This window comes from Meriones unguiculatus, chromosome 5 (assembly GCF_030254825.1).
Source record: "Meriones unguiculatus strain TT.TT164.6M chromosome 5, Bangor_MerUng_6.1, whole genome shotgun sequence".
Lineage (NCBI taxonomy): Eukaryota > Metazoa > Chordata > Mammalia > Rodentia > Muridae > Meriones > Meriones unguiculatus.
This window is the reverse complement of record NC_083353.1, coordinates 117,452,978-117,476,807: the sequence shown is the minus strand read 5'-3', so window position 1 is coordinate 117,476,807 and position 23,830 is coordinate 117,452,978. Positions and strand designations below refer to the sequence as shown.

General features: G+C 43.9%; 1 protein-coding gene across 2 annotated transcripts in view; it reads left to right on the top strand.

Annotated features, from left to right (window-relative positions):
* Window positions 1-22,969, top strand: part of LOC110563595 (pregnancy zone protein-like) — a 42,641-nt gene extending 19,672 nt beyond the window's left edge. The window contains exons 15-36 of one of the 2 annotated variants that reach the window (XM_060384257.1): window positions 3,356-3,505; window positions 4,217-4,384; window positions 6,618-6,717; window positions 8,526-8,682; window positions 9,079-9,307; window positions 9,887-10,013; window positions 10,404-10,525; window positions 10,747-10,798; window positions 13,737-13,811; window positions 14,326-14,502; window positions 14,744-14,831; window positions 15,264-15,420; window positions 15,815-15,889; window positions 16,169-16,346; window positions 17,086-17,309; window positions 18,193-18,411; window positions 18,532-18,662; window positions 19,569-19,659; window positions 20,264-20,332; window positions 20,807-20,909; window positions 21,635-21,676; window positions 22,820-22,969. In XM_060384257.1, coding sequence (XP_060240240.1) covers window positions 3,356-3,505; window positions 4,217-4,384; window positions 6,618-6,717; window positions 8,526-8,682; window positions 9,079-9,307; window positions 9,887-10,013; window positions 10,404-10,525; window positions 10,747-10,798; window positions 13,737-13,811; window positions 14,326-14,502; window positions 14,744-14,831; window positions 15,264-15,420; window positions 15,815-15,889; window positions 16,169-16,346; window positions 17,086-17,309; window positions 18,193-18,411; window positions 18,532-18,662; window positions 19,569-19,659; window positions 20,264-20,332; window positions 20,807-20,909; window positions 21,635-21,676; window positions 22,820-22,842 — 2,757 coding nt within the window. In that variant the 3' untranslated portion in view covers window positions 22,843-22,969. Of the gene's footprint in view, window positions 1-3,355; window positions 3,506-4,216; window positions 4,385-6,617; window positions 6,718-8,522; window positions 8,683-9,078; window positions 9,308-9,886; window positions 10,014-10,403; window positions 10,526-10,746; window positions 10,799-13,736; window positions 13,812-14,325; window positions 14,503-14,743; window positions 14,832-15,263; window positions 15,421-15,814; window positions 15,890-16,168; window positions 16,347-17,085; window positions 17,310-18,192; window positions 18,412-18,531; window positions 18,663-19,568; window positions 19,660-20,263; window positions 20,333-20,806; window positions 20,910-21,634; window positions 21,677-22,819 lie in introns of both variants that reach the window. The other variant, XM_060384256.1, reaches the window with a different exon arrangement.
* The last annotated feature ends 861 nt before the right edge of the window (window positions 22,970-23,830 follow it).

Below are 23,830 nucleotides of genomic sequence, written 5' to 3'. Positions count from 1 at the left end.
CCCACACACACAAACAAACACACACACTAAAACAATATTTCTTATCCTATTTTATTGTCATTTAATTTTACGTGTATGGGTGTCTTGCCTGGATGGAAGTGCACCTTGTGTGTGCTTGTCACATGGGAAGGCCAGAATAGGGAGTGGGAGCTCCTGGAACTGGAGTTCCAGGTGGCTGTGAGCAGCCATGTGGGTGATGGGGAGAGAACCCAGGTCCTCTGAAAAAGCATGCAGTGCTCCTAAGGGCTTAGCCATCTCTCCAGGGCCCGTATTTAAATTATTTTGAGATATTTTGCCACCAAACTTTCCATTGAAAATGCTGTCACACCAAGCTGTGTCCGTCTTATGCCGCCAACGCCCTAGCACGCCATACACTGCAGAGGGGTGTGCTGCTTTGTGTTTAAATTTAGCTCCTCAGGATAGACAGGAAAGCTCGGGGTCTTGACACTCCAATAAGAATTAAAATGTACAAATTAACTTGTCAGTGAGATTTTTTTAATTAATTTTTTACTCACTTTACATCCTGGTTGTAGCCCCACCCCTCCTCCTCTCCTAGTCCCACCATACCTCCCTCCCCACTCCCTCTCCCCGACCTATTCCTCAGAAAAGGGGAGCTCCCTTTCCCGTCCACCCCAGCTCGCCAAGTCACATCAGGCCTGGGCGTGTAGTCTCTTCAAAAACTACAAAGCTGTAGTGTGGGCTCCACTAAGCTGTAAGTAAGTTTTATCCAAGCAGAATTGGCACTAGATATCTGGTTTTTACTACTGTGGCTCTGTCAGCTTCAGCCTCTCCCCACCCCCCCAAAAAAAACTACAACTAGGAGGGTAGTGTCTATGCACAGCAAGTAGATGTTTATAGTATAAATGTGCAGTGATCTAAGCAAAAGGCAGCGTGGGTTCCTGTGTAAATCCTTACCCCCCCTCTAAGGAACACTGTTGAAACTGGATGTTGTGTCCAAGAGCATCAGGCTGGTTCTTCCGGGAGTTTCGTGTCAAGGGGGTCTCCAGCATCAGCCTCCAGGGTCTTCGATGTTAGTCCTGTGTAGCTGCACGGCAAATCTGGAGACAGTTAAGGGCTTGGCACACCCCACTCTAGCCCTGGGCAGCTGGTGAGTCAGTCTTCATACACTCCAGACATGAAGCTATCTCACAGCATATAACTGACAGAAAAAAAAATTACTTTTCTATTCAGAATCAATGCCTGATTGGAGCAACAACAACAACAACAACAAAAAATCTCTGATTCTGGAAATCTCTGTGTAACAGCACAAAGATCCTCGCTAGGAGTCCCGCTCCATCAAAAGTTACATTCACTTGAAATCAAACACTCCTTCACTTAGCATTGACAGAAAGCCAATGATCAAACGCCAAACAAAGCCCTGACAAGAGCATAAATGAAGACGCTTGCAGCACTCGTGAGAATGGTGACCACCACAAAAACACAGGAAGAACGGATCTGGTAGAGGAACTAATTTAGGCCCCTAATAAAACAGTGAGCTAAAGTGAGCCAGAGTGGGGTCAGACAGGGACGTGTCTCTTCAACCCAGTATTTTTTTTTTCAATCTTTTACTGGACAGAGAAATGCTGTTTTCTATTTAAAATGTCTTTCCCTTAAGACAGCGCGTAGACATTAAATATGGATTAGTTTAAATGGGTTTTCTGGCAGCCAGCCCTGTGAATGCTTGTTTGCGTACAGTGGAAGGGCAAATAGAAAATAAGTCAGGTCAGGCATGGTGGACGCTTGGCTCCGATCCCAGCCCTGCGGTCCATCTGCAGCCACGAAAAGTCCTTTCTCCTAAGAAACAAAGCAAAAAGGTCTTGGGTGTTGAGCATCAGGCTTTGGGGCATTTTGCATCGTATAATTCCATCATAATAAAAGCATAAATAACTTTTTTTCCTTTGAACCTAACACCAATTTGTTTTTACTATTATTCTCAACCAGATGTAATTCTTCATTAAGGATAACATTGGCTAGTGTAGATAATACAACTTTCTTCAAAACGCACATTAAGTTTCTTGTCTGGTTCTTGTATCGGTGAGCAATTTTACATTTTCCTAACATGCCCATTTCTTGGCAAATAATATTTTCTGTTGATCATAATCTCAAACAACTAAGTTGTTCATTTGACACAGACACAAATTCATTTTAATGAACCTAAATTTTCTGAAAATAAAGATACTTGAAAGTCTCCATACGTGGTGATAACAGGTTGATTTAGAGATAGGGAAGTGTTCATCTCATAACCGCATGATTTCAAACTGCTGCCTTATGGTAGGAAAATTCACTGATCAAGTGTAATTTTGCTGAGCATTCTGATACTCGATTTAGAAAACAAACAGGTGCCAGGCGGTGGTGCATGCATGATCCCAGCACTCGGGAGGCAGAGACAAGTGAATCTCTGTGAGTTCGAAGCCAGCATGAGTTTTAGGGTAGCCCAGGCTACACAGAGAAACCCTGTTTCAAAAAAAAAAAAGAAAGACGAAAACAAAACAAAAACAGATTTCTGAGGAAAAATAACAAAATAAAATAAAACAAAACCGAAAACATCAGAACAGGACAAAACACTCAGGAGGAAAAGAAAGCTAAGAACTATATACAACAATGGAACCAACCATTCCATAACTTTCTATTAGCACAATCAAAACTAACGATTTCACATTGGTCTGTTTTTCTGTACTCCAAAACACCTCAGCACTCAGATGCTTGGTAAACTTTTTAACTTCCCAACAAACTTACATCTTTTTGCCCACAAACTTACATCTTTTTGCTCGTTTGTTTTTTTAGAGACAGGTTTGTCGACCAGGCTGGCCTCGAACTCACAGAGATCTGCCTGCCTCTGCCTCCCAAGTGCTGGTATTAAATGCGTGCACCACCACTGCCCAGCTCATAGTTAGATCTTAAAATACATTTCAGGTATTTAGCGGTCATCAGTTCTGCCCCTACTTTAGGATGTCATGTGACCATGACTGGCGGAGGTTCGCTGCTTCATCTCTCCGACTCCTCACACAGACAGGTCTGTGTCTTCCTTCTCCGGCCTGTTCTCAGTACCACACCGGATCCTATTTCAGCGGGATCAAAAGCAACTTACTTCCTTCTAGTTACAAAAAGAAAATGAAGTAAACCGATGCCACATATCCCGGTCATCCTGAGGGTGGTGAACTGGGAGTTCCTAGGAGAGTAAGCCCGCTCAAAGATGGAAAAAGAGAAAGCACATAAATTAAAATTAAAATAAATACCTCAGCACGGGCTGGAGGACTCAAAGCTGTAATATATATATATATATATATATATATATATATATATATATATATATATATATTAAGATACTGCTATAATGATATGATGCTCTTTGCAGGTAAATTTGAGTTTCTCACCAGCGCAGAGCCTGCCAGCCTCCGGCACCCACCTGAAGGTCACAGCCACTCCCCAGTCCCTCTGCGCCCTCAGGGCAGTAGACCAAAGCGTGCTGCTGCTGAAGCCGGAAGCCGAGCTCACGCCTCACTCCGTGAGTACCGGTTGGTTGCCGTCTTGGGCATCACAAAACGCTGACATGCTAAGACCATAACCCCCGTAAACCATAACCACGAAGGGCACGATCCTCACAGTGATCGGAGCGACGCGATTCCCCGGCACCCGCTGAACAAATGAAAGCAAGCCCTGGTTCGGCGCCTTACCTCTAAACCTGAAAACCGCCAGGCCCTCATCTTCACGTTCTTCCACGTTCAGATCAGTTCTCATGAATTCACTTCATAGAGATCCAGGCTGTCGTGGACTTCACGAGACAGTTAAAGGAAGACCTTGATCCTCATGCCTTCAACCTCTCAAGTGCTGGGCTTCCAGGCCTGCACTAGCTCACCCAGCCTGTGTGGACTTCTCCGAGATTTCATGCGTGTTAATTTAGGCAAGCGCTCTACCGATTGAGCCACATCTCCAACTTCTCTTTTTTCTTTTTTTTAACTGTTATTGATTACACTTTATTCGCTTTGTATCCCCCAATCTCCAACTTCTAATCTCTTTAAGTGTTTATATTTCTCCGTGAGGGTTAGAGACTTCGATGTCCAGTCTATTTCTGCGCTTCCCTGCCTCATCCCGTGTATCGTTCACATGAACGAAAAAGCACGCTGGTTTCAATCCCACAGGGAGCACTACCACGTTTGAAACTCATTAAAGCAGCAGAGCAAGAAACAGTTTGCCTTTGTTCCCCTCCAACCGACAGGTCTATAATCTGCTGCCGCAAAAGACTGTCCAGCTCTTTCCTTTCGACGTCCCATTTCACGAAGATGGCGGGGAATGCATTAAAGCAGAAGATATTACTCACAATGGGATCGTATACACGCCGAAGCTGGAGCTTCTGAACCATGAGAATGCACGCAGAATGTTTTCGGTAATACCGCCTGAAACATGCCAGAGCTGGGTCTGTGTTAGGGTGAAAAACCCCGATGCTTCTAAGCAACCACCGTCTTCACCCTTACCTTCTCTCTCTAATAAAGTAACAATTAAGAGAGGAGACTCTCAGAGGCATGGGTTCATTACTTTGTACTCACACATGCCCACCCGGACCCCTCTGCCACCTTAAATACAAGTGGTTTACAATCTCTCTCTCTCTCTCTCTCTCTCTCTCTCTCTTTCTCTCTCTCCATACATACATATATACATATATGTATACACCTTCTTGGAAGCCATAATGTAAGTCCTTTGCACAATGAATTCTTGACATTTGTAAATTATCTGTATACACATTGTTGATCATTTTCCCCTGGTAACGCCCCACCCTCCCTTTTCTCACCAATTCTCGTGATTCTCGTGATCCGTCTTTGTCCCCTAGACCGTTTAGCTTCTACTTCCATTAATATATACAGGCTGGACTTTATAAAGCTGTATAAAGTCTAGGAGCCACAAATGAGAGAAAGCGTGGAATCACTGAAAATGCAGTTCTTTTTTTTTTTTTTCTTTCTGAGACTGGTTTGCCTCACTTTATGACTATCTCCACTTGCATCTATTTTCCTGAAAATGAAACGGCTTCATCGTTCTTTATGGCTGGAGCATTCATATATATGTAACATATATTGTAAGTATACACACATACGTTTTCCTTATCCGCGCCTCTGTTGGCTACTGCCAACAATAATCCGATAGAAACTGAAATGCAAGTGTCTCCATGAGTCAGACTTGCAGTGCTTTGGGTAAAGGGGGAGTATAGTCAAACGCAGTATCTGCCGCCTCTTAATTTTTCGAGAAACATCATATCCCCACACTGGCTGGACTCATTTCTACTGCTGCCCAGCAGTGCGTCAGACTTTCCTTTTGTCCGTTTTTTGTCAGTATTTGCTTTTTTTTTCTTTCCTTAATGACTTGCCATTCTGACTGGACTAATACGGAATCTCAACATGGTTTTGATTTACATCCCTCTCACAGCTGAGCAAGTTGAACATGTTTTGTATGTGTGTTGAACACTCATAATTCTTCTGAGAATTATCCGTCTGTTCGTTTTATTAATCTGTTTCCTTGTTGGGCTGATTTCCTCTTGTTTAGGATTTTTTGAGTTCTGTGTATACTATACAGAGTAGCCCTCTGCCAGATGTACTGGCCAAGGTTTTCTCTCCTTCTCTAGGCCATCCCTTCACAGTCAATTCACTGCTTCCTTTGCTTCGCAAACCTCTTTACTTTCACAAGGGCTGTCTGTCAATGGTTGGTTTTTTTACTAAACTCCACTTCAGAAGCATCACTCTGTTTTCAATGTATGTTTTTAAGATTAACTGCAGCTAAACAGAGCTGTGATAGCAAAGCGTATCCAGATCGTGGTTTTAGCCTGCCAAAATCAACTGAAATATTTTGTTTTTCCTTTAAAACATGTACAGTTCTTCCCATGGGGTTCTGCAGTTTAGCAGAGAGCAGTTTAAGTCTCCTGTCTGCACCTTCCAAGATCACAGCCGTTAAATCTTTTGAGTAATTCCTCTTTCACATCTCGCGGCTGTGCCCTGTCACATGGTTTCCCACACCTGCGAGTAAGACGCTGAGGGGCATTTATTTGTGACGAACACTGAAGGTGAACTCGAGGAACAGTGAAGGTGAACTGAGGGTTCAGATGACCATGGTGTGGGTACTTCAGAGCAGATCTCACTTAATAATAGACTGAGAAAGAAAAGAGAGAGACAAATTCCCAGGGGGGAAAGATTAACCCATGTCAGTGCAACCCACTGTTTCAAGAGAAGAGACAAAGAAACAGATTCTCCCAGCATTAAATCCATAAGTTCTATCTATGCAGGTATTTTGTGAGGAAAAGGAAAATAACATAAGAAAAAAAATACTATTACTAGTACTAATACTATTACTAATACAAAAAAATACTATTATTAATGCTGAGGCCTTAGGCATGAGAAGTAGGGATCAGAAGAAATGGACTTGAATCCCACTTCACACCCCACTAGCCCCATGACCTTGGCCTTCTGTGACCCCACTGTGTGTTATGGCTTTTCTCCATCCAGTGCAGAGTCTTTGCATTGATCCTAGGAACAGTGTGTCAAACAGTAACTAAATTGCAGCATGAACCCAAGAAAAATGATCACTGTCTCAAGACTGGGTTTTCCAATATGTTTTAACATGTGTTGTTTTTCCAGTCCGTAGGGTTAAACATTTTTACCAACTCCAAAATCCACAGAGCACGCATATGTCAAACCTTTCAACCCTACCCAGCAGTGGGTATGGCCTACGCAGCAGGTAAGGGGGGGTGTGTGATTTGGTTGTCTCCTAGAATAACAGGAGCAAAATCCCATGCCTCACTGGGGTAGGGAGGGCCTTTAAAGGACATTTCCGTAGGTTTTGGCTCTTAGGCTCCACACTGATCCTCTGGCAATGCATTCACAGGTTCCGCCCGCCAAAAATAGAACTCAGGCCTGATTACTGTTTCTCTCCTCCCCACTCCCCTCCCCAATCTCCGTTCTCTTGTCAAAATGGGCCTTTTTAATCCTAGATGCCAATCATCTCACTTCACATCCCCTCTGTCCTCTGTAGACACCACACCTAAGTCAGTCCTGACAGCGTCTGAGGTCAGGACGCATCTCCGAGGCTGAGCTTCATGTTGCTCATCCCTGGGCTCACACGGAAGCTACCCCTGAGTCCATTTCTCCCGCCTCACTGAGTCTTGCCTCACAAGACTTCTTTATCCCAACTCCATGGTGTTTTATTCTCCTTACACTTATGATTTGCTTGACTATGGGAAGCACAGTCCTAAAACAGGCGTTCTACCCTTTTCTTTAGCCTCCGATGCTGCCTTCCCAACCTTTGTGAATACACTTACACAGCCAGCTCCCTAGATTGCCCTCCCCATCCTTGCCTTCCCATCAACCACTAGGCACCTTACATTCCAGATGGTGAAGTCTCCTGGTCAGACCGCAGCTGAGCCCTGTGGTGTGCAATGGACTCCTTAAACTTCGTGCACTTGTGATATAGCTGTACTGCATAGCTATGAATATAAAACGTTCCATGGCAGTGAATCACAAATTTATTTTAAAACAGTTCCCTGGCATAGCTATACTTTTTCCATGAAGACAAAAGCAAATTTGCACACTAGTGAGATGAATGTGCTTGACTATATTCACATAAAGAATTAAAGTGTAGATGCGTAAAGATTAAACTTAGGTTAAATGTTGGCTACTGTAGGGTCTGAAGCAGCTTCATTGTTTTTCAGCCTTGGTTTATATGTTTATATGTTGACTCACCGATGCTGGGCGTGGCACGTCACATAAATGCTCAGTAAAAGCAGATGTTTGTTTATGGCCATTTCAGAAAGCATTAGACATTCTATGTTAATTCCATGCTAAAATCCACTGAAGCATGTTTTTTTTTTAATCAAACTCAAACAACAGCGGTTTTTAAAACTCAGACATTCTAACTCATACCACTCAAAGACAGACTAGTTTGATACCTATGCACTAGAAAGAAAATAGTAAAACTCTCTATTGTTGCAATCAAATCATTATGCTTCTATTAAGGCAGAAACCTTTCCATGGAGAAGAAAAGTTCTGCAGTTAGTAAGCACACCACAGCCTGGAATCTGACCTGGGGGATTTCAAGCTGTGAAAACCAGTACAAAGTACACGCGCTGTGTGCTCAGATCCAAGGTTACCGCGGAATCGATGGTGCAAACTGAGAGAACACCTAAGATTCATTGCACCTGTGACTGGATTAGCTTTTGGCTGTAGCATGTGCAGGGACCTTTTATTGTTGCCAATGTTTGCCCAACCTCCGCACTTTGATGGTCACGCCAGTAGGGGTCATGACTATCATTTCAGGAGAACAGCCACCTTAAAGAAAGCTGCATCTGCTTTATTTATAAAGGAAAATATAGCCACCTCTACTCAGTGAAGCAATAGAGCAAATGTGTAAAATGTATAAGCTATTAGACATATAAAAATATAGAAAAGTGACTACTGGGTCCATGACCCTCTTTTACATAAGAAACAGACAACTATCCAAAATCAGAACAGGGCTCACTGTAAGGCTTCTCTCTCATCTTCTCACAGTAGCACCTCAAGCATTACCTCTGGCAGCAGTCCCAGGAGTGGGCTACGGAAGATTGAGCTACCCAAGGATAATTCCAAAAGAATATAACGTGTTCGAAAGACAAGAGACAATTCGGAAGTACTTCCCGGAAACGTGGATCTGGGACATGGTGGCTCTGGAGTGAGTTGAGTGTTCCCTGGGACTTAGCGTAGGTGAGGGCGTGAGTCCTGCTCTGGGACTTTGGTGTCGTCTTTGGTTTCTGATCCTTTTAGTTCTACAATCTCACAGCAGAACAGTTCTGCTCCCCACTTACGTGGTTCTCGGTTAACAGAAAATGGGAAACTGTCTTCTCCCTGGAGGACCGGGGGTGGTGAGGAACAAAGGAAAGGAGAGAGGGAAGGGAGAAGAAAATAAGGAGGGAAGAAAAGGGGAGGAGAGGACTTCCAGGGAACCCCCACCACCAACAACAGAAGCAATCGACCCCCTAGTTTAGCTCCGTGTTTACTGTGTGTGATCACTGAGTTACCATGTTCTGGTTTGGTTTGGTTTTGCTTTGTTTCCTCCCCTCCACACCAGCGAATCAGGTAGCCATGAGTTGGCGGCAAAGGTTCCCGACTCCATCACTGAGTGGAAGGCCAGTGCATTCTGCTTGTCTGGAACTACTGGCCTTGGTCTCTCCCCCACCGTCTCTCTTCAAGTCTTCCAGCCGTTCTTCCTGGAGCTCACTCTCCCCTACTCTGTGGTGCGGGGAGAAGCCTTCACCCTCAAAGCCACAGTGTTCAACTACATGCCTCACTGCATTCGGGTAAGGTCCCCGCTCTGCAAGTGAGTGGGAACCCCAACACCCCTCCTCACCTAGGCTCCTCAGGCCTAGAGCTGGGTGTGGTGTGCCCCGATTTTGGAAAGGAGCTAGTACTCACGAGAACAGCTCTCTGACTACAGACTGTTTTCATTCAGGGCTTTGTAAATGTCCCTAAATTCGGACATGGCTTCCATGTGATTACTCTTTCCTTTTTGAAATTTTGTTTTGTTTTTTGTTTTTATGAGACAGAGTCCCACTGTGCACACAGCCCAGGCTGACCTAAAAACTCCCACCTTCCTGCTCAACCAGCAGTGTGCTGGAATTACAGGAGCCTGCCACTATGCCCAGCTAAACTACTTTATATTTGAAGTCTGGCTAAAGAAACGTCTCTTCCTCCATTGACACAGGCAAATCCCATGCCTTTCCTATAACATTCAACTCGAGTATTGCAAACATCTAAACTTCAAAGTGTGTGCTAGGATGTGCCCATTCTGACGTATCCCAAAGCCCCTGGACTTGTCTACACGCTCAGCTTCCCGTCCCTCCTCCTGACTCTCTCTACCTGTCTGGGTTTGGGAACAGATCCGTGTGGGCCTAAAGAGTTCTCCTGATTTCCTGGCAGTCCCAGTGGGGGACCATGAAGACTCTCACTGCGTCTGTGGAAATAAAAGGAAAACCGTGTCCTGGGCTGTGACCCCGAAATCGCTGGGTGAGTGGCAAAGCTGTTGACCGATTTTATGCCTTTGTGTTGCAATGGTTTGTTCTGGCTCTGATCCTTTTTCCTCCTCTGGAATTTAAAACTGGTCAGCCAAGCAGAAAATCATTGTGTACATGGTTGGGGGTTGGGGTCTTGGGGGAGGGGGCGGGGAGCTTTTAACACAGTATAACTGTGTTTTCTGATTTTGCAAACACGTTTGTTTGCTCTGTGTGAGTGCCATGTGGAGGTCAGATGACAGTCTGTGGGGAGCTGGTTGTCTTCTTCCACCTCGTGCACCTCAGGGATCAAACCTAGGGTGCCAGAGCAGGCATCTTCCACAGCCGAGTTGTTTCACCGGCCAGGGTGTTCCCATTTAAAGCCATCAAAAACTTTCTCTCCCAGGGGAGGTGAACTTCACAGCTACTGCAGAAGCTTTGCAGTCTCCAGAACTGTGTGGCAATGAGGTGACAGAGGTGCCAGCCCTTAAGCACAAGGACACTATCATCAAGCCCGTGATAGTCGAGGTACGTGAGTGCTGTGAGTCAGTCAAATGACACTGTGTTTGTAATCTGAGCTACTGTATCTCATGTCTAAGATTATGTGTGGGTCTGCAGATCAGTTTTCTGCTAACACTTCAAAGTGATTGGTTTGGGTTTTTTTTGTTTTTGTTTTTTTTTCTTGTATGTTATGTATCATTTTACCCTGTGTTTTTGTTTTGTTTTGTTTTTTTACTTCTGATGCTAAGCCTGAAGGAATTGAGAAGGAACAAACGTTCAACAGCCTGTTATGTGCAGAAGGTATGTGTAACAAAACAAACAGAAGTCCCAAGTTAAGCCATTTAGTAAAATTTACAGCTGTGGAAAAATCATCTCTTGGATGTGGGTTACTCTGAAAAAAGAAAAACTTGTATGCTTTTTCCACGGAAACCTAAAAGATATTTCATGAAGACCTTTCTTGATGGAAATCTCTAAAAGTAGGCTCAGACTCCCCAAGGTAATAAAGAATAAATATTATGGAGGATATTATCATTATGATTGTCATTGTGGTCATACTTAAGGATTAAAAAAAGGAGGCACCGTGAAAAAAGTTGCCGGAAAGCTCCTGGCTAGGGATGAGATTTGAAACCCTTTCCCTGAGACAGGATTCCTTTTTATGCATCTATGTCTGTAAAACTCCTCCTCTGTGTGGCATTGGTCTGTTGTGATATTACATTAGTAAGTTAGATATATCCATATTTGTGCTTCGGTGGACAGTGCCTCTAATGCACCAACAGAGACCCCAAAACAGTCTTTGACTGATACCATCAGCATGATTATACAAAGATCTCCGCCTAAAAAGTTGTGCACCATCTAGAATGTTCCCCAAGGTGAGGCTTTGCCTACAAGTCTGACACCTATAGAGACACCCTTCAACCTACAAAGGGCATCCTATCAAATCCATCATTGAAAATAGTACGACTCAAAAAAATACATGTAATATACCTAGCCTGTGGGACACGATAGATTAGCAGCACAATTGCTTGCCCTTATAATTCCATCCTGGCTCGTAGCAGAGGATGACGGCCACTGGTCGGCATCACTGGTCCAGGAAAATGGTGCTGTTCAGAACTTAAGCTGCTTATGGTGTCCACTAACTGTACATCACTTTCACAGCATAGTGACTGGAACCATCATAAGTCACAGACCATTAGTGTAAATATGAATGTCTTTGGTAGTCTCATCTACATACATTGTATGTGTGTGTGTGTACATGTGTGTGTGTGTACATGTGTGTGTTCCTATGGAGGATGTATATATGTGCATGTACATATGGGAGACAAAGGTCAACCTTAGACATTGCACCTCAGGTGCTAACCACCTTATTTTTGTGAGGCGAGGTCTCTCACTAACCTAGTAAGTAAGGTAGGCTTGTGGGCCAGCAAACCTGAGGGATCTCTCTGTCTCTGCCTTCCCAGAACTGAAATTACAAATACACACTACAATGACTGGCTTTTTCTACCCCCATAGGTTCTGGGAATCCATCTCGGTCCTCAGGCTCTCAAGGCAACAGCTCTCCTGACTAAGCTACCTCCCCACACCCAGGCCCACGCTTTAATAGCAACTAAGTGCTAGAGTCCACACACTTACGTACATGAGTGGAGCAGAACTCCTTTCTGAACTCAGAATCCTGTACTTAGCCATCAGCTGCAGCAGGCTTGAAGGTCTGACGGGTACCTCAGAACTACCCTGAGGGTAGACAAAGGGAAGCCCTGCTGGCCCCACAGACCTGCTCTTCACCTCATACTGTGGTAATTTCATTCTCGTGCAAGTCAAGTCTAAAAATTCCAGTCTGCCTTTATTGAGGTGTTTCTCCTGTACTCCACCCCCATCCATTAGCAAATCTAGTTGACTCCACTTTCAATTATATATATCAGCGTTTACCCAGTTCTCACCATAGCTGCTCCTCCTGCTGTCCTTTCTCTGGCTGGCCCACTTCAGTGACTTCCTAACTGAGCTTCACCTGGTGGCGCAGGCACGAAACTCCAGCCATCAGGAAGTAGATGCCGGAAACACCACGAGGCTGGACAGTGAGACCACATCTCAAAAAAAAAAAAAAAAAAAAAGGCAGTGAATTCATTAATTTTCTAACTTCCCTCCTGTCCATCCCCTCTTGTCCCCACACACAGGAAGAGGGCCCCCATTCAAGAACATGCCGTCTCAGTCAGAACATGTCCTCCCCATGCTAGCTCCTTTCACAGCTGCCCTACATCCACAGGGCTAGACCCCTTAACATCAATCACCCTGGAGCCCTCCCCACCCCTGAACATCACGGCATGCTGCTCCAGCTCTCACTTGCTTTATGCCAACCACACCAGCTTTCTCCTTCCACTTGCAACACGGCCTTATCGCGCTGGGGGTCTCTGAGGTCTTTTGACTTCCGGTTCATTTCTGCTGGGGGTATCCTTGCGACGTTATCTCCAAACCTTACTCCACGACTTACTGGTGGCCTCTGAACACAGACGACTTGGTCGATAGGCAGTGAGTCACCCTTCCTCAGCCTCCGTCTTCCCGATTGCCCACAAACAGCCTCTTTTTTAATTTTCTCCAGGACCCACCCGTCTCAGTCTCACTAAATACACCTTTACTTGTTTACACAACCCCTCCTGTAAAAGTGAACGCTCTTAACAAGTCAGGAAATTCATTTTGAAAATGGATGGCCCACTCCACGGCACTTAGGGCGGAACTTAGCGCATATCACACATTTAAGGATGTTCGTGGGATGAACGCCTGTGTAAAAAACCTTAACAATGACAGGAACTGCAGTGGGGAGATGGCTCAGCACAAGTGCTTGGCGTGGGAGCGTGAGGACCTGAATTTGGGTCCTAGCCCTCCTATAAAAGCTGAGCAAGACAGCTCCAATTTGCACTAGGGGACCCAGGAACAAGGGCAGGAGAACCCCAGGGAACACACACTTAATATAATCCATGAGAAGAAAGAGAAAGTCTTCCATACACTTATGTTTATAAGGAAAGCTATAGGGATGTAGTACAATATATAATCAGTATGTATTTTGCCTTGAGACAAATGGTGGCTTTGGGAGAAATTGAATTGCATCAAGAAGCCGCTTAAGGTCCAAGAGATACAAAAAGGTTGCATATAGATGATGAGGGAAAATATTTGTGACAAGCATAGACCATCCCCCTCCCCTCACACTGTAATTTTTCAATGACTTGTTTTCTTTCATTAAATTATGTAGTACATGTCCTGTGGTCACTGAAACTTCCACCCAATGTGGTTGAAGGATCTGCCAGAGCTACACATTCTGTTTTGGGTAAGTCTCTCGGCCCAAGCCAGAACAGCTGTCCCTCTCTGTAATGCCATGCCTGACTAATGACATCACTGAGCACCAGATATAGGACTGAGGAAAGGAGCAGCAAGCTCGGGGCTACCCTGTGCCTGAGTGAGAAAGCAGGCTGAACAGAGGCTGTAGCAGCAGTATGCTTGGGCTAGCCCTGACAGCTAACAAGGGCTGTGTTTCCATCTCCTAGTTGTCCACGAGGTGACAGGGCATCCTAGAGGATACGAAAATGATAGTTCCATTTTCCAGGACATTGTGGTCCCTGAGAAAAGATGTTGTCTCTTGCCATTCAGTTTCTTCCCTGCTTTCTAAGTGTCCTGGAGCCATCTGTTTTTCTCATTTGTTATATATATATATAACACAAATTATATATACATATATATATATATAGTGCTTTCTTTCCACATGGCCTCTTGGTTATATTTTCTTACTACAGTACAAACCATCTCTGTATTTCTCTAATTTGCAATGACCTTTCACTCCTCAGGTGACATACTCGGCTCTGCAATGCAAAACCTCCAGAATCTTCTCCAGATGCCCTATGGCTGCGGAGAACAAAACATGGTCCTTTTTGTCCCAAACATCTATGTTCTGAACTATCTGAATGAGACACAACAGCTGACAGAGACGATCAAGTCCAAAGCCCTTAGCTACCTCGTCAGTGGTGAGCAACTTTACCTGAACTCCTAGATGCCTTCTGTTGGGTTAAGATTTGGGAATCATTGTTGCTGTGGTGTCCAGTCAAATGCCCCTCTCTATCGTGAGGACTCTCGATTGTGTCAATCCGTGTAGAAGCGTGTGAGTAAAACATGTTTACTCAATGGTTCCTGAATAGGGTTAAGACAAACAAATAATAATTGTCAAACGTCGCTATGCTTCACAAATGACTGAAATTCCTTCCTCAGGGTATCAGAGGCAGCTGAACTATCAACACAGCGACGGCTCATACAGCACATTTGGGGACCGTGGCGGGAACAGCCAGGGAAATACTTGGTAAGATGAAATTGCGTCTTCCTGCTCCACTGATCCGAGGTGTTTCAGGAGTCCAGAAACTGCTGTTCTCTTTCACCTGGGATTCTTTCCTGGAAGGCTTACACCTTCTTGAATCTCCAGTTGTCATCCCACTGATCCCTGAGAACCCACCTGCTCCGCCAGCACGGCTGACAATAGTGAAAGAAAGAAATAGAGGTGTAAGGCAGGAAGCACAGGGTTCACGATGATGGGGAAAGCTTTCTCGCTGCCCCTTAGAGGCGGAAAGTAGAGATCAGGGAGAGAGATCAAGATTGGTACAATCAGAAGTCATTTGGGAAGTACAGTCTTGATGGGAGGGTGCTGTAATGGTGGAAAGGTCAGTGTCTTCGGGCAGCGTGGAGTGAGCTTTAAAGCGGGTGGCCCCGCTGCCCCTGACTCTTTTCTGCTGGACAGGCTCACCGCATTCGTGCTCAAAGCCTTTTCTCAAGCTCAGTCACACATCTTCATAGAGAAGACACACATCACGAATGCTTTCAACTGGCTCGCAATGAAACAAAAGGACAATGGCTGTTTCCAACAATCTGGACACCTGCTCAACAATGCGATGAAGGTGATGGCCTGATTCTCCTCTTGTCTCTGGGGGTTGTACTATGTAGGAAGGAAGGCTTCTGTAAGAGTTCTCCAGTCCTCGGGGCTGCAGAGATGGCTCAGTGGTATACAGAGGCCAGTGCTACTGCGGAGTACCTGTTTGGTTCCCAGCATCCAGAGAACCCAATGCCCCCCTCTGCTGGCCTCTACGGGTACTGCACTCATGCACAAACCCACACGTGAATACACACATGTACACACAATTTAAAAATCTATAAAGAGGGGGGGGTAAAAAAAAAAAAAGAGTTTTCCAGTCCTACTGACAGAACTTGGAGAGTCTAATGTTTCTAAAACAGACCTGGGCTCTGACCAGAAAATACTGAAGTGTGTGAGAGTTCTCCCTCTGTTCCTTCTAGGGTGGTGTGGATGACGAAGTGACACTCTCCGCCTACATTACCATCGCTCTGCTGGAGATCCCACTGCCTGTCACTGTATGTATACACCCATCCCTGTACCTCCTTTACAAACATAAGGAAAAAAAAAGAAAACAGAAGTGTGATCCCCTCGGGAAAACTCCAGTTTTAGTGGTCCTTGATTTTGGTATATCTCACTGTGGCACAAATAAGTAGGTTCCTTTTAAAGACATAGAGGAAACTCCTCCCTGGTGGGAACGCTAATGCTGGGTTACCAATGTGGATCCCAGTCTGGCATGGGGGTGATTCCTTGCCTGGTTCTCTTATTATGAAACTGGCTTCCCTCTTCTTTTACAGCACAGTGTTGTCCGCAATGCTCTGTTTTGCCTGGAAACAGCCTGGGCCACCATCTCCAGGAGCCAAGAAAGTCACGTCTACACCAAGGCATTGTTGGCCTATGCCTTTGCCCTGGCAGGAAACCAAGCCAAGCGAAGCGAGCTGCTTGAATCGCTAGACAAAGAAGCTGTAAAAGAAGGTAGGGATGTCTATAGCAAAGTGCACTTAACTAGAAGTCGCTGAGGACGCACAGGCAGAGTCCATCTGCCGAGCCCTCCCCCTTTGCTACCTTAACCAGGAACACAAGGGAAACCATCACTGATCCAACACTTAGGTGATAATGAACCGTTTTGTTGATACACACGTTACTGATTTTCTATAATCCAACTGCTGGCGCCGCAGAAGTGTGTGAGAGACACAAAGACGCCCTGTGTGGCCATCTGGGAGCTTGATGTACTTTCACAGTACAGATCTGCTGTTGCCAGGCATGGAGGCTCATGCCTTTTATCCCAGAGCTTAGAGGTGAAGAGCCCTGGCTGTTCTTCCTAAGGTCCTGAATTCAATTCCCAGCAACCCCATGATGGCTCATAACCATCTATATAATGAGATTTTAGTGCCCTCTTCTGGTGTGTAGGCACACATGCAGGCAGGTGTACTGTATAAATAATAAATAAATAAATAAATCTTTTAAAAATACAATGTAAAAAGAAAAGAAAAGAAAGAAAGCAGAGACAGGTGGATCTCTGCACTCAAGAGTTCAAGGCCAGTCTGGTCAAGATACTGAAAACCTGTCTCTAAATAATAATAAAAAAAAAAAAAAATTAAAAAGTCTGCTTGTGACTGTTTTAAACTGTCTGTTCATTTCATTTCTCATCACTCATGGGCTGGATTTTAAAAGCATGATTTAAGCTTAAATTTTTACTTTCTCCATTTGAAAGAGGATTCAATCCACTGGCGGCGCCCTGGGACCGTTCAGGAAGTGAGGACACCCTATTACCAGCCGCGGGCCCCGTCTGCGGAAGTGGAGATGACAGCTTACGCTCTTCTTGCCCACCTTACGGCGCTGCCTTCCGTGTCTGCGGAGGACCTGTCCTCAGCAACCAAAATTGTGAAATGGATCATCAAGCAACAAAACTCCCACGGGGGCTTCTCCTCCACTCAGGTCTGTGGAAAGCCCCTACGAGGGAAAGATAAATCGACTAACCCGTGTATAAACACAAACACATTCTAGGCATTGGCTGAACCATCAGCGTTTCTAACTTACGCTTTCTCCGTTCCTCCGTCACCGAGTCCCGGCCTGATTCCCATTCGGAATCGACGGCTCTGCCTTCCTTACACTCTCACTATCTTCTCCCCACACGGGTCCTCAACATCGCTGTGGGGCCAGTTTCCCAAAGTGCTGTTTTGGTAGAACTACTTCCATGAGAAAAAAACTTTATTTTCATCTGCAGACTAAGATTCTCTACTACTCAGCCTAGTTCCTGTCTGCAGCAAATGTGTATGCACCCAGCTAGTTCAGCAAGTCCTTATGCTGTCTCTGGCGTGGACTTGCTGCCATCTCTGGGACCATTTAAAACATCCCAGTTCCTCCATAAAGCTCTTTTCCTTCTCCATAAATGCATTTTGTTATTAAAGAATTATGGGGAGGGAGGTACGGGGGGGGGGGGGGATACAAAGTGAGTAAACTGTAATTAATAAAAAAAAAAAAGAATGATGTTATTTCTCATCTTTAGTCTTCTTTTTCTCTTAGTCTTAATATTTTCTTCAAAGCTTCTAATTTCTACAACAAATATTTACAAATTACCCATGTTATCTATTAAGCTTGTATTTCCATATGGGTTGTAATCTATGATAAAACTTGTTCCCCCGAATGTACCTAGATCTGGTCCCCATTAGTGAACAGGATGGAATTGTATTGAAATTAAGCTAATGGGCTGTGTTTGTCACTAAATAATCCTGAAAGGAAGTAATGCTGACGTTGAATGTTCAGTGTGCCCTTGCTCTTGCTGCTTTCACTGTGATTTCTGTATCTTTCTTTTCCCCAGGACACAGTGGTGGCTCTCCAAGCCCTCTCCAAATATGGAGCAGCCACTTTCACGAAAAGCAAGAAAGACGTGTCGGTCACCATCAAGTCTTCAGGGACCTTCTCTCACAAATTCCATGTTCACGATGCTAATCGCCTGCTGCTGCAGGAAGTCAAGCTGCCAGATCTTCCTGGAATTTACAACATCAATGTGTCAGGGGATGGATGTGTGTATTTCCAGGTGAGGCCTCTAGGGTGCAGAGAATGGGTGTGTGGGAAAGTGTCAGGGGTTTATCTACTTAAAAGGGGCTGCAAAGTGTTTCAGCACTGAGCTAAAGAATTTTGCTTTTGTTGTTTTCAGACATCTCTAAAATACAACGTCTTCCAAAAGGCAGAAGGAAAAGCGCCCTTCGCTCTGCAGGTTGAAAGTCTCCCCCTAAACCTTGATGGAGCTAAAGATCCTAAAACATTCCAGATTAATTTCAATGTAAGGTAAATGTTATGCCTAGATAGCAAAGTCCGCAAAGACCACCTGGAGTCTGATTCACGTATGCAAAAGCAAAGAGCCTTTATTCAGGCTTAAGCTCAGACTTTACCAGCTCAGAGGATCCATCCTGAGAGCCCCGAATCCATGCCAAGAGCCCCAAACAGCAGTTAGGCAGGGATTTTATTGAGATATAAGCAAGGACCGGGAATTTCCAGCCTAGCAGTTACATGATTGGGTGACATTTCGCAAGAGCAGGTTTGTTTAAAAGTGATTGGCTAACTAACATTGAGCAAGCTATCTATAGACCAAAAGAATGTCAGATACTTTCTTGTTACCCTCTGATTAGCTCTCTCCAGGGGCGGTTTCTGCCTGGGGCAGTTTGTGGCTTTTCCAGGAACTGCCTGAGTGTTTCCCAGAAACAGAAACTCAGGCCTATCTGTTCTGAGGAGAATCTGAGGCCTGTCATGGAGTCTGTTAGGCCTCCATAAATCTTTGGGCCTTTCAGTAAATCCTAAACTGCAACCAGTCCACTTATAGAATATGTAAAAAAAAAAAGGGGGGGGGGTTGGTAACTTCTGTGGAAGGAATGCATTGAGCAAAGATCTGCTTAACTAAACTAAACTGGGGTATTTAATTTGTTAACTAGGCCATTTTCTAAACTCTTACCGAAAGGCCTTTGCATTGAGAATGTATCTCAGAAATACACACACACACATATGCATACATTTATGTACACGTACATACATATATAGTCTCTCTAAAGAGAGGAGAGGAAAATGGCGAGATTTCCAAACGGCTACACAGATCCAGTAAATAGAGAAACTGAGTAGCAAAGAAGGTCAGACTTCTGGCTTCAGTCAGTCCTGAGGAATGCTATTGGACGGACTTCTCTCTGTGTGTTATCTACACAGTTACACTGGAGAACGACCCAGCTCCAACATGGTCATTGTTGATGCGAAGATGGTATCCGGCTTCATACCTGTGAAGTCATCTGTGAAAAAGGTAAAGCCTATGCCATCCAGCTTAGGCCTTCGGTGGGAATGGCTAACGCTAGGCCATTGATGGAAAGAGTTAACACTACAATAAACCATTGGTGGAGAGGGCTAACACTACACTCTTGGTGGCGGAAATACCATACCGTTTGTTGATTTTATTTTACTGACATAGTTTTCAAAAGGCTTACTCCTGCAAGCCTGCCTCTCCCAAGTGTGATTCCATTTATTACTGGTTATACTGGTTATACTGTGCTACGAATGAGGCCTAAGTGATAGCCCCATATCCAATGTTCTAGCAAGCCATTAGCTATCAGGTATGTTGACACACTTTCAAACAATGCACATACACACATCTATATACGTGTGTGTACATGTATATATATACATATATATACATGCCTATCACATGTATATATCACATATATGTATCTATCTATACACATACATATGAATAAAAAAGATTCAATAAGTATATATTATTATGACTAGTATTTCTAAAGAAATAAAACTCAGTAGTTTGGATTCTCCAGAGAAGCCTTTTATATGATAAATACCTGAACACTGCTCCTACCATCAACCTTCCTCACTCCATGATTCTGGCTTATCAACAGCTCCAAGACCACCCTAACATTCAGAGGACTGAAGTGAGCACCAACCATGTTCTGATCTACATTGAAAAGGTAATACTTCGGGGTCTGTCAGAATTGCTGTGGGGTCTAACAAGACCATCAAGAGCTGGGCATGGTGGCACACATTTGTAATCCCAGCACTTGGGAAAGCAGAGGCAGGCATATCTGTGTGACCTCACGGCCAGCCCGGTCTACAAAGCAAGTCCTAGGACTGAAAGGACTACACAGAGACGCCCTGTCTCAAACCACAACAACACACACATAAGGACAAAATAGCTACAAAGGGAAATAGAACCAGGGCTAATCAGCAATGCTAAGTTTGTGACATCTGACCATTCACAGAATTTTTGTTCCTCCGCCTTTTGTTGGTTATGCTACAATACAGATCAAAGCATGTCCCACTCTCTTGTGGCTGGGAGATAGGAGACAGCACACTCAAGCAGCTTGATATGTCTTAAGAACACAAGATGGTGACTAATGACTACGCTAACCATTGAGTCCAATTTTGTTCTGTCATCTCTCCAGCTAACCAATCAAACCCTGAGTTCCTCCTTCTTGGTGGAACAAGACATCCCAGTAAAGAACTTAAAACCAGCCCCAGTAAAAGTCTACGATTATTATGAGACAGGTGAGTGGAATCCAGAGATGTTGAGCTTTGATGGGAAACAGTAACTAGTCAAATAAAAGGTTACCTTAAATAAAACAAAACAAAACACCACAGTCTTCACTGAAAGAAAGAGTGAAGTTATGGTCACTTATAATTAACCATGTTTTTTTTTTTTTCTTTTTAATCAACCTCTTGTGTGAACCTTTAAACAAGCCTTAGAGCCATTCTGATGAAGACCTCATGAAAAACTTGGTCATGAGTTCTAAATTTCCCTTTAAAGTTGCTTGCTCTGGGCAGGAGTATTCTAGAAAGGTAGAATAGCAATATATATATTTTAAAATCATATCTTGCTACTGATTCGTGACATAAAACCTAGGATTTGATCTATTCTTTAATGTGCTGTAGGTAATGCCTCCCCCCCCCCAAATGGGGAGACTGCATAGAGTAGGAAATTCTTCCATTTGTTCATGACTTTGAACTTGAAACTTCCCAGCATGATACCACGCTGGCAGTGTCCACGAGGTCCCCTCCTTACATTGAGTGCACAGCGTGCCTACATAAGCACAGCAAGCCTGAAGCCCGCCCCTCGGGTCTGTTCCTGAGCCCAGTTCTTTTAGTCCCCACCCCCAATCAAGCTACCACAGTTTAGACTTTATCTTCGCTAATTCTATAGCTGTGATTAATGCCTTCACTTTAGAGTTCATCCACAACTAAGCACTTTCTGTCCCATCATTTCTGTTTTCTAGATGAATACGCCATTGAAGAATACAATATCACTTTCAGTGATGGTACAGTATAAATAGTTGAATCTGATGCTTAAAGAAAGAAAATGAGCGCCTGCTTTAGTTCTCCATTCTAGGCAGTTCTTTGAATATAACATTTTGTATTATATATATACACATATATATATATATTTGATGTGTCATTAATGAATTGGACTGTGTCAGATACATTGTAGAATTTCTTAATAGAAAAAATGCTAGTGAACCTCTGCACAGATGTAGCCCATGGCAGCTCAGTGTCCAAGTGGGCTCCCTAGTGAGGGGAACAGGGACTGTCTCTGACATGAACTCAGTGGCTGGCTCTTTGATCACCTCCTCCCTCCCAAGAGGGGAGCAGCCTTACTAGGCCACAGAGGAAGACAATGCAGCCAGTCCTGATGAGACCTGATAGGCTACAGTCAGATGGAAGGGGAGGAGGACCACCCCTATCAGTGGACGGAGGGAGGGGCATGAGAGGAGAAAAGGGAAGAAGTGTAGGATTGGGAAGGGATAAGGGAGGGGGCTACAGCTGGGATTAAAAAAATGTATAAATTGTACTTAATAAAAAATTAATTAAATTAATTTAAAAAACAAACAGAAAAAAAGAAAAATGCTAGTGAAATATAATTACCTGGAGTGACTTGCTTTTAACTAAATTTATAAATTTGAGAGATTTATTTGAGAGAGAGAGAGGAAACAGGAAGTTGGATACAGAGAAACATAAGAAATACCTGGGAGGAGCTGGAAGGGGAAGAATACGACCAAAATACATAAAAATTTTCAAATTAATATATATATATATATAATTGTGAAACATAAAAATAAAATTATCTAGTGTTTACATTCTATACATACTGGCTACCCACATTTTTCTAAGACACTTTTATATGTGCACGAGTTAAATTCAGTGTCACTGCAATTAGCCATCCAACACAGTGTGAGAGATCTCATATATAAGACATTCCTTTAGGTTGATTGACAGGTCAATACTTCACAATGAATGATTTTCCATGGCACTGTTGGTCCTCTTTTTTAAACTTGGAAGAAAATCTGAGAACATTTTCCTTATGAAAGGCAATTAAATTTAAAGATTTATAGTTGAATATTAAAATTAGTTCTTTCAGTAGGTTTGTGACTTCCTTTGATATTTCTAATTATTCTTCTGTGTAGGCTCTGAACAAGGAAATGCTTAAAAAAGGGGCTGGGCTTCTCCGGATATGAAGAACCAAGGCCTGTTAGAAGAAAGGACGGTGAAATAAATGGAAGGAAATTAGAAACACATAAAATTTATATTTTGAATAAAGTTACAACTATGTTTCACTTTCTTGTTTACTTTTATCTTCATATTTATTTTCTGGAAAAAGGTTTTTATTCCCCAAAGCACTTTTAACAGTGCCTGATGAAGTTATAGATAGAGAGACACTGGGAAACACTATAAAGTGAAATTCAAAAACAGAGTCTTTGGTCAGCTCACAAGAACACAGCAAAGATGGATCCACGTTTTCTAAAACTGGAAAATGGCCCAAATGCTCATCAATAGACCAATGATGGTCTAACAAACTGTGGTGTGTTCATGCCAGGGGCGTTATTGCACAGTATCAGACAGTGCACACAACTGATAAACATACCTGCTTTTTTTAAATTTTATTTATTTATTCATTTTACATCCTGATCACAGCCCTGTCCCTTCTCTCCTCCAGGTCCCATCTTCCTACCCTCTTCCCTTTTCTCCCCCTCCACTTCCTGTCAGAAAAGGGGAGACACACACACACCCGTACCAACCCACCTCACACATCAAGTTGTTTCAGGACTAAGCACATCCTCTTCCACTGAGGCCAGACAAGGCAGCCCAGCTAGGGGAAATGATTTAAAAGCGGGCAACAGAGTCCATGTCAGAGACAGCCTCCACTCCACTTGCTAGGGAACCCTCATGAAGACCAAGTTGCCCATCAGCTACATATGTGTAGGGGGCCTAGGTCCAATCCATGCATGCTCTTTGGTTGGAGCTTCAGTCTCTGTAAGCCCCATGGGCCTCATTAGCTGACTCTGTGGGTCTTCTTGTGGAGCTCTTGTCCCTTCTATTCTTCTTCTCCCTCTTCTACAATACTCCCCGAGCTCCGCCTAATGTTTGGCCGTGATGGTCTCAGCATCCGTTTCGATCTGCTGCTGGATGGAGCCTCT